We start from the raw sequence: 11,141 nt of genomic DNA, 5'->3' as shown, positions 1-11,141 counted from the left end.
CACGCTAAACAAGCCGCCCAATATAATTTTATTAAATCGTACAATACATGCAAACAACGAATGAACTATTAAGTTGAAACAAAAATTTAGAAAAATATCAAAATAATTGTAACAGAAAAGAAAAAACACTTTTAATTTTAGAACGCAGTGTTGAATAATTCACTTGAACAATGTACGTGTCTCGACGTAATGATTGTTGCGTGCCCTCCCCCGCTGGCTGGCCGGCTGAGTGTGCATTTTTTACGCTAGTGCATTGCTGCAAGATCGTGCCCATTGATCTCTATTACACGATGGGGAATAGTGCACACGTGCGTGGGGAATGAGGTTGTGTGTGAGCTAACGTGTCACAGTAACCTCATTCCTCATGTATCCACTATTAGGCTGTGTCCGAAACGGCGACTTCGGCTACAGCTACGGCTAGATCGGGCGCGTCTGCTATTCTTCAACATGTAGACGCACTGATCTAGACGTAGCTGTAGCCGAAGTCGTTGTTTCGGACACGGCATTATTGTGCCCACGCTGTCTGTACATGTACTTCATCGAAGCTTGGCAAAAAAAGTACGAAATAATGGCGACAAAAAAAGGAGACCTTCTGAACGAAAATGCCTTTAACTGAGTGGCCTGTGAGGTCTAAGCTAGACAGTTTCCATGTTTTCCTACCAGTAATTGTAGCACCGATGTCCAGACAATGCCAAAAATACGGACACGTATTTTTTGCCCAAAATCCGGACACGTTTTTTTCTTTTTTTCTCTCTCTCCCAATAGCTTGTTGTTGCATTTCTGATCATTAAAACAAAAACATTTAAGTAAGGCCACCCTTTTTTATGTTACATTTAAGTAAGGCCACCCTTTTTTATCTTACATTTATTTTTGAAACAAAGTCAGAAGATGAGGGAAATCAGAGTTTTTTTCAAGTTTTTTTTCCACTGGCCATTATAAACATTTGTAGCTGTTCTGTTGATGCATACAGGTAATTGTTATTTCGCAACAATGCCTGAAAATGAGCTAATTAGCATTGTAGAGAGTAATAGAAAGATCGGTTTGGGAGATGCTACTCTTTTTTTAAATTCAATGTTGGCATCTCTGACATGTAGAGATTTACCAAATCTCTGTGAGATTTGTGTAATTAAAATTAATCCAAAGATAACAATGTTTTTCGACATAGTTTAATTTAATTAATGACTTTAAATTAGCTCATTAGTATAAAGCAATTGAGACTGGGCGCAGGTTAAGTTTATATTAGTTTATCTGGTTTAAATTTATTGATAAATCAGTAAAAATCTGCTATGTGTAGCAATTCATGGCCCGATTGCTTTTATACATGTACCAAACTCAAGTCGGGTTCTGGATTCACCACACATTTAGCCAGGCTTCATGAGAATATAGCTTAATAATTTGATCTGGTAAGCGAAAAAAAACAGCAGGGGACCAGTCACAGAGAGTATGCATTACAATCTGTTTTGGCTGGTAACCTGTTTTCCCTCGGCAAATTTTGTTTTGGCTTAGCAAATTTGCTCATTGGAATAATCCTGTTAGAACACTTGATTCAAAGAGATTTAGCAAGTGGTTTAATTTTGTGGTGCTTTATTCTCTGTTAGGCATTGGTTTGCTCCGATTTATTGTACATTATTTTTAATTTGTGTAAACGCACTACTAAGTTGAGTGACAGATGTATGGCGTATGCCTGCCCAGTCTAAACGTATCTCGAAATTGATTTTTGATCCATCAAAAACTGTGTTATTTTACTAATGTAGGCCTTTTACGATTGTATATTTTGTTTTCTCGACTTTAAAATGCTTCCATGGCATTGATTTTATTTGTGCCTTATTTTGACAACTTATTAAAGGAAACAAAACGTTGCCTTGGATGGAACGAGTTGGTCTTTGAAAAGCATTTGAAACCGTTTGTTATGAAATGCATATGGTTAGATAGATAATTTAAAAGTAGAATATAATGATCCACACAAACATGTCACGAAATTGCACGGTTTTCCTTTTTTGTCGCGAAGAAACATGGTCAGCCATTTTGTGGAGTCAAATTTTTTACTCCATAAAATAGCCGACTGGGTTAGTTCGCGATGTTAAAGGAAAACCGGTAATTTGGAGTCATACTTGTGTGGATCTAAGGATTCTTCTTTTAAAACATCTTTCTAACCCTAAGCATTTCATAACGGCTTCAAACGCTTTTCAAAGACCAGTTCATCTCATCCAAGACAACATGTTCCTTTAACATGTTTTATTTACCTCCTCATCACTCAATAAGTTCTCTTCATTAATCCATGTACTGAATAGTACAGTTTAATATTATTATTTACGTTAGCCTCATCTACAAGTTGTCTCAATAATATAAGTTCCTAATACTGCTTAGCTGAGTGCACTTGGCTGTTGAACCTCATGATACTTTCTTGAGTATTTGACCTTAAAATGTTTGTAATGTCGTCAAGTATTAAGGACATCTCAGTGAACCTTTTTGATATCCCTAGCTGGATGAACACGATGTTTACGCTGTTTTGACAGTTTGTCATGATGTTTTTTTTAACCTTGAGTTTTATTTTTGCTCTTTTTTATAGAGCGCTTAAGGCGCAAGATTGGGAGCTCCGCCTGAAGTGTGAAATGTGCACTGGATGCCATTTTAGTAAGCAACTCTTTTGATGCATAAATAGATCACTGCAGACAACGATCATTGCTATCAATGATTCAACAAAACATTGCTTACTGAAATGGCGCCCAAGTGTATATCACATTGCATCAGTATATAGAGCTCAAGTTCCCCATCTTGCACATTCGGCGCTCTATTATCTTTGAGGTGAATGTAGGTGTAACAGACTTTTTGGGACTCTAGGTGGCAGCAGACTTACCAGGTCAATCCACTATTCTTGGAAATGTGCGCTTGCTCCATAGAGTTATATATAAGAACTAGAGGGTGCGCTGGTGATGTTGCTTGCACAAAACGCGACGGGACCGCAAGGAGACACGCGCGCCATTCTGTCTGCGCATTGAATATGAAGCACACATTGTGTTTATTGAACGCTAATGCGATGCTGTTTTGTCAACTTACAAAATGGCCGCACAAACACACGCTGTGAGATGCTGTTTTGGCAACTTAGAAAATGGCCGCCTGCGCGCATGCAGGGGCTGCGTATCTAGGCCAGTGCGCCCTCTAGTTCTTTTATATAACTCTATGGCTTGAATTGAAATTCACCTGGTATGTCTGCTGCCACCTAGTGTTTCAAAGTCTCCCTTTGTGACTTGTCAAGTCACTGACCGAGGGTAGTGGAATACTATCCCTTAACGCTGTCATTAGATAGCTAGTCACAAAGCCTAAAGGTTAAATCCATGGAGTGTATTACCGTAAGATAATTTGCTGCTTGCTGTTAGAAACAAGAATTTTTAAATGTACATGTACACCATTTCATAGACCGATAGGAAGAAACAGCGTTTATGATCACAGTAGATTTGCATTGCTGTGTCACAATTTAAGGTTAAAACTGACAGGGTCCATTTTCAGAAAGCCTTTAAGAAACTGCTCAGCAGAATCAATCTTGCTTAGCAGATTTAGGGTACCAACCTCGTTACTGTGTAATTTATACTGACTGGTCCCCTGCTCATGTTTGCTAAAGCAGAGACCGACTGCTGAGCAGCTTTTTCTGTTAGCAGCATGTTGAAATTTGACCCTGGTATGTGTAGCCTTCTTTGATGAAAGCATTAAAAGAGAGGCTTCGCAAGTCTACGGATACACATACAGATACTGATACGTCGACACTTTTTGTAATCACGTGACGCAAATCCGCCACTATTGTGTTTTGTACACACGTTAGCAACGGAAACAGGAGCTCATACATGTCAGTAACAAAACGGATACAATTATTATATACATATTTGTATCTGTATCTGTACTCTTGCAAAACCTCTCTATTATGTATACACTGTGCACACTCTAGCCTATTGAATTAGATGTTGTTTGAAAAACATATTTTTCCAATTTTGCACACTCTTAGATTTTTGCAATTGAGCGATCCTAGTTTTCTGAGATATTTGAGTACATTTTAATAATTCCAAACACAATTTATGCGACCCATCTCAAATGACAAGTGCCTAATGACTTTTTAAAAATACAGTTATAGTATTTTTTTCAAATCTAACTCCAGAACTGAGTCTAGTTTCGAAGAATGAAAATCTTCAAATATCCGTCCCTGATCTTCTTGATTTTGTTGGATGCTTTTTTGCAGACCAGAAACAAACCATCCTTTACCCTTTCGAGACCATAGCGGTCAAAAGCTGCTGGTGCCAAAATGCCTTAAGCAAATGGCTGCAAAGTTTGACCATTCACATAATGAGGTCAAAGTAAAGGTCATGTCTGAATATGAAATTTTCCAATTTCTAAACACAAAACTAAATAGTCTATTTCATGTTATTTCGGTTGACATTTTTACTGATGAAATTTAAAGAAATTAACAATGTCTAGGCATTTTATGGTGCTTGTACATCTATATACAAAACGAATGGTCTCTTGAGGTTAAATATAAAAAGAACAAATCCAGGATAGTTTTGAGTTACTAAATGTTGTCGGTGCTTAAAATCATAAGACTGCTTTCACTGAGTTTTTGTGCTTACAGTGCTATTAGTCTGTTGCAGTGAGCACAGTATTCCATTGTAAGCAGTTGCATGAAATTGAGCACAGATTCTGATGGCTTCATGAAGGGTGAACAAATAGTAGCCAAGGAAGTTTCACAAAAGGGAGTTCACAAAACTTCAACCACTAACCTGTATATTTGCTGCTTGATTTGACTGAAATACAAATACATCCTCATAAAAGGCTGAGTCACACTGCAGGGATAACGGAAGCGATAATGATCACGACGCAGAAAGAACGCATTCTATTGGTTGAATGAGCGTGTGCGTATTCTGCGTGGTGCTATTCAACCAATAGAATGCATTCTCTTTGCATCGTGATTGTAATCATTTTCGTTATTGCTGCAGTGTGACTTGGCCTTAAGTCTCATGAAGCGTTTACATCCAGAGCTGATAAAGCTGTTTGAAATTTTAAACCACTTGCCCAGTCTTTAATCACCCTTATTACATTCAAGTTCCCTTACAGAAAAGTAATGCAGGATTTGAACAATCTACAAGTGCAAATGTGATTATTGTTTTACATTTTATAAACCTTATACACATGTACAGCAAAAACCACTAGAAGTTTCTGGATTTTGTTGATTCCGATTGATTTTGGCAGGCCACTCCTATGTGGAATAAATGCCACTCCTAGCCATTTGGTTTATAAGTAAATCACATTTTGAAGGGTTCTGTGTTCTTCTTGATAAACAATGCTTTACATGATGACCTTGCTGAATACAACAAAACCAAGACAAAAAAGGGAATGGATTTTGGAAACCTAGTACTGCAAAACCAAAATCACTTGCATTTGAGTTACTAAAAGGTGAACAATTCTGATAGGTTTAGAAAGACTCCTGTGCCAAATTTCATGGATCTGCTTACCGTAAGCACAGAATCTGCGTTTACCGTAAGCACAGAATCGGCGCTTACGGAAGAAAGGAATTCCGTTCTCACGGCTAGTGCATTTCACGGGTTAGTGACGAATTTTGGCTTCTGCGCGTGCGTAGTCAACGTTACTAGGCGTTCAACACGGAGGCTAGCATGTAGGCAGGGAGTCATGATTGTAAGCGCAGAATTCGGTGGTTAGCATGAAATTAGGCCCAGGTCATGTATGCTTATACAAAAACCGAGGCAAAACCAGGATTGGTGTGTGAGAATTTGGAGTAGATAGAGTGAAAACAGGGTTTGAGCGGTATGTCTCTTAGCACTGTCTAGGGATGAAACATGACATATTATGATATTTCATCATTGTTTGTTGTGTCGGAATGTTTGAACAAATCTTCCATCCATATTCAACTAAAGGTTTATTAATTAACACCCATACAGTTCCATAGTAGAATAACTCTCCAAATAGTTGTGTTTTAAACTTGTCACCAATTCTTCTTATTATGATTTTTTTGTAGATTTGGGCTATGATTAACAAAGTAAAGAGAGTGTGAAGATTTTCAATGTAGTGCCTGTTTGTCATTTTAACAATTTCTTCTTTAATCTATTTTCCGTGGTCTCTTTAATTTTAATATGTTATTTTATGAGTATTATTTGATATTTTTGACTGGCAGAACTGTGAACACATCGTTTTACTGTAAAAATTAAGATCCTCTACAAATGGAAATCGTTAATTTATGGTTCGTTACTACTATCCTATCAATCAGTGTGACTTTAACAAGGGGTAAGTTTCTGACTTGCGGACTTAGAAATAATATTGGTCTCCACAAATTTTCTTGATGTTGGTTCTGTGCACCAATGTTACACATTGCTACTGTCTGTCACATGCGCCATTTTTGGAGTAAAAGTTGAGGCAAGAGTGTAAAGGTGTCGTCTAAAATGCGTGCTTCACTGTATAACGTGCACACGCAGCAATGACTCCAAAATTGGCGTAATGAAGTTTATTTTGGTGACGTCGGGGCCCAATTTCATAAAGCTGTTAGGCAGAAAATTCTGCTAGAAAAATCTCTTTGGTTAGCAATGATTGAGTGGGGCACCAGTCACAACAATGTAAACTTAAGGTAATTTTGGCTGGTAACCTGTTTCTGTTTAGCAATATTTTTCTGTGCTTATCACTTTTTTTGTGCTTAAGGCTTTATGAAATTTAGCCCTGGTGAACTGGGTCAGCCGAACTATGATTGCATACATGGAATCCAGAAGATGGTATAGACCCAGTGCGTAACGCGCAGCGCACTTACAAGCGCCTATCCTGTCGGCCATTTTGGGAGCCAAAATTGTGCACAAAAGATTTGACTCCCATCATGATGGAAATAGAAAAACTTGTTCAGAGGTGCATTCTGCGTTGTGTAATGGGTCTTCGGATATCAATAGACGCCCTTGTATAATGCTTAACGTTTGCAAGTACACTGAGGTCACACGCATGTTTTTACGCACTGCTAATCGTCCAATGATCTGCCTCCTTTTGGCCTTGGGGATGGCGGTTTTTCCAGATTGTGCTATCATATGCAAGGGATCTATACAGAAATTAAACATGGTTCAAATAACATAATAATTTTAAGAGCTAGAAGTGGAATTATAGTTTTGTAAACAATTAAATTCCCTACTCTTAAGAGTTATCATATAAAACAGTATTCTATCGAGTCTCTAGTAATTTGTTTATTTTTATTTTAGGTTATTGAATTGTGGGTACAGCCCTCTGCCCATTACCTTCTGTATTATTCATAATTAGTACAATAAATGTAATATGAATTGTAAATATTAATATTCATATAGTTTTACTGTATTTGTGTAGTATCTTTTGGACATTAAAAAAACTGTACTGCCAAGGGGTGTTGTTATTTTTACTCATAAATGACAATTTACTTATACAACATGAATGTAAATTCTTCACAATGACACATTTCATTCAACCTTTCTTACCATAAAATCCTGTCAGGATGTTTTGTAACTTGATGAACCAGTATAGAATTTTATAAAATGCCCTCAAAGACCTTGATGCTTGATTTGTGGTTTGTTTTCTGTTTATTTCTTGTGCCGAAAAAGTGTGAAAACAATGTATTTTAGATGGAGTAGAACGAGGAACAGAAATAATCTCACAGGTTTTACAGGAATCATTGTGATTTCAAATGATTTTATTTAATTAAATTGACCCCAAGTAAAATAGTTTCTATTCAACCTAATAAAAAAATACTAATGAAATTGTAATAATTGCTTTGAATGTTAAGGTATTTCGTTAGAAGTCTCAGGATTTGTTCTACTCCTAGAACTTGATCTTACTGATGGCAAATTTATATTCAACTACCCCCCCCCCTCCTCTGGCCCTGCCCCTCCCCTGGCCCTGCCCCCACCCGGCCCCTGGGCCCCCGCCCGGTGGATAGGTCATTGCAAAGAATTTTAAAAGAATCACAAGAGGGCGCTCGATCTTTTGCAACGTCACAGCCCGAGTTTTTGCCAAGCCAGATTGGGAAGGCCATAAGTGCAAGTCAAGAAAAGGTCGCTATTTTTGGTAACAATGTAACCAAGTTTGTTGATTTTGTTTAAAACAAAACAACTAATATTGTCTGTCGGGTGTCGACTGTGACCCAGAAATGGGTCAAGCCACCATGACGGATGCGATGTCAGGGAATTCTGCCCGCTGGAGAATCGGTCCCCCATATTATGGGAAATTAACACTGCTGGAGGAGGAGGATTCAAAAGAGGGCGCTATCAGAAGAAGTTTGTACACCGTTTGCCATTGGAACAGAATCAATCTCCTGCCACACTGGAACCTGGTAAATTCGGACCTGGCAGTAATTAAACATGTCATTCGGTATCATCGTCGAGCACCATGTTATCATCGATATCTTGACTCTCGTTCTTAATCAGGAAGGAAGTGTCCGCTTGACCCCATCGTGGCGGTCCTTCTCATGCCGTACTCATAACAGTTCCCAAACCATCCCCAGCTCAGGCACCGCTCGGTCGGTTCGGAAAGATTAAAACACATCGGCCTGAGGGTGTCGAAGAAGAAAGCACCAACTTTTTGAGAGACGCTCGTGTTTGCCGCCAAAAGACAGTCCCGGAACCTGAGAGATAAAATGGGCGGGAAAATCAACTTAAGAAGTATAATGATTATGGGACGATTCTTTGATGCCAAAATAAACTGAAGAAGATTGGTGTCTTTGACTGGCTGAAGGGTAGCCTTGTCCAAGGCTCTTAACGCAAGCACCGGCCCGCTCTGACTTCACGAAATGCATAGATACTGTACCGCACGGCACATAACAGTACTTGATACCGCGGGGTCGAAGTATGGCTTTTGAGGTATCAACGAGGTTACAACACGAGGCCGGATCAGATCTGATCAAGGCTAGCTGAAGGGTTGTATCAACGAGCTTGACGAGTTTGCATCAATCCTTCACCAGAAAAAAAACCGGCTCAAACTCTTGTTCAAAACAAACACCCACAAAGAGGGTCCATATGTTCGTAAATAGGTTTAGTATAACTCTAAACAATAAAATAACGATAAAAACTTAGACCAAGTTGGTAAGAAGTAAGCCTAGAGCAGCTTTGGATAGTATCATAGTATCATGAATTTTTAGGAACTTTTTACTTCAAAGTATCGGTCCTGTAATTTGAATTTGAGAAGCGTTACTGACATTAAGTCTTCTCTGATTGTGTATTCCAATTGCAGATAATTCTTCCTGCGTGAACACAACCGCTCCAGATTTTCGGCAGTATCTAAAAAACGCTACCACCTTTTAAAATGAAGCTTTCATGTTAGTTTTATGGTGTATAATATTATGATCTCAATTAAGATTGAAACAAACAATGGGTTCCAATTACCAAACGTATATAATTCATTCAATACTATTGTAGGCCAATTCCAATTAAAAAACCTAATAACTTTTGCATTTTTATAGGTTTTATAGCCGAAATAATAATAATAGATTTTAATCCTCACCTTTCATCACATCCACACAAATTGATGGTATACGGCATGTAGTTAAACACATCATACTTCCACGAGAAGCCAGTTATCATAGCCGGGCAATGGTCATGATCCCTGCAACAGGTATCTGTCTCTCGATGGTAACCAAGATCAGAGTACGAACTGGCCGTGTCACCGACTCCACACCATACCGTCCCTTCCACCATAAAGGCCGCCCGTTTGCTCCTATCGCCACCCTGCTCGATTACACTGTTCGGTGTTTTGATGTATTTCGTCAGCTTGCTGCCCTTCTGCTCGCCCGTGCGAACCCCGTCACGAACCCGGGACCCCAAGCCTAGGACATGGCTCTCCGAGGACTTAACCCCAAGAAGTATGATCACCAACAGAAGAAGGATCTCTTTCAAAAACGCCATCTTGAATAACTGAAGTTTCACAAACTCTTCTCTAAATCTGCACTATTGTTTTGATTAATAACAATGTATGGAGCATGAGGCCAACCTATCTGAATAATTATTTGCTTTGTGCTTGGATTAATAGATAAAAGTTCTGAAATTTCCGCACAGATAATGTTCAGGGCACATTGGGCCTACTTCAATGTCGAGACGTGAACTTTAGTTTTTAAAATCTATCAGTTTTTAAAACCATGATAGCCACAGGTATGACCTTGTTCGTGACAGATTAAAGTTCAATGGAGAAGTGTTTTCATAATATTTATCTACACACACGTGACATGTACATTATGTACCTTGTTTTTATTTTGCAATTGAGAAGCCTATCGTTTTGTTTATCATAATATTACATAACACAACCATACATTAAATCTCTCCATTACAGATCAACAAGTACTTGTTGAAGCTTTTGGAGGGAAACAATGCCTTTGGATGCGGCGGGTCTAGAAACGCGTTTGGAATATGAAATGAATATGATTTTTGAAAGAAGTTTTAAAAGTAGAGTATCATGGTTCACACAATGCCTCGAAATTTTGAGGTTTTCCTTTCAAACATCTTCCCAACCATTTTATTAATTTCATAACAAACGCCTTTTATAGCCTAAAGTGCCCAAGTCCAAAGGCATTATCCCTTACAAAAATTATAGAGTATTTTCCTTCAATCAAAAATATCGAACAGTTAGCCCCATCCATCAGAAACAGTTTCCTTTGAACCGGCATATTATACGAGAAAGTTAATCCCAGATATACATTTCGTAGTTGACGTGTCCTTATTATAAGCAAAATCAACGTGCACAACATTCCTAGCAGAACGTTTAAGTGAAAATACACCTTTGGATTTTGAAACAACTTCAATTGTTTGACCCTGAATTATGGACATATTTATAGGCTACAATAAAATATTACCTTGTGAAAATTTTCATTTGGTCACGTTTTGAGATATCGCAGCTTTCGAAATTCAAAGTTTTGAAAATCATTTTATTTCGGAGCTATCAGGATATGCGAAAAAAACATCAGATTTTATCACAGCAAATTGCGCCACAGCACCTTATAAAGCATTACATTGTGCCATCATAGGTCTCATAATTCAAACATAGTCCAAAATCTGGCAGGAAATACTGTATGTTACAGCGCCAGGAGCGTCACTTGGTGACGGACATGTGCGCTATAATAAGAAGCCACAATTATTATCTAAAAATATATAAGTAGC

The 11,141-nt window shown here is 38.2% G+C and overlaps 1 protein-coding gene across 1 annotated transcript; it reads right to left on the bottom strand.

Annotated features, from left to right (window-relative positions):
* Positions 1-8,081: 8,081 nt before the first annotated feature.
* On the bottom strand, positions 8,082-9,955 carry LOC117290934 (phospholipase A2 isozymes PA3A/PA3B/PA5-like). The gene is made up of 2 exons (XM_033772508.1): positions 9,496-9,955; positions 8,082-8,620 (listed from the first exon to the last, which is right to left on the bottom strand). Exons 1-2 carry the CDS (start codon positions 9,894-9,896, stop codon positions 8,416-8,418), a joined length of 606 nt encoding a protein of 201 aa, XP_033628399.1. The 5' UTR covers positions 9,897-9,955; the 3' UTR covers positions 8,082-8,415.
* Between the last annotated feature and the right edge of the window lie 1,186 nt (positions 9,956-11,141).

The sequence above is a fragment of the Asterias rubens genome, chromosome 5 (assembly GCF_902459465.1).
Source record: "Asterias rubens chromosome 5, eAstRub1.3, whole genome shotgun sequence".
In the NCBI taxonomy this organism is placed as follows: domain Eukaryota; kingdom Metazoa; phylum Echinodermata; class Asteroidea; order Forcipulatida; family Asteriidae; genus Asterias; species Asterias rubens.
This window is presented reverse-complemented; position numbering and strand designations above follow the sequence as displayed.

What these genes read in the sequence shown, in the direction of transcription:
- LOC117290934 (XM_033772508.1), bottom strand. Translation starts at nt 9,896, where the DNA reads ATGGCGTTTTTGAAAGAGATCCTTCTTCTGTTGGTGATCATACTTCTT. An exon ending in TTGTGTGGATGTGATGAAAG is followed by an intron (nt 8,621 to 9,495) that starts GTGAGGATTAAA and finishes TTTATCTCTCAG; the next exon opens with GTTCCGGGACTGTCTTTTGG.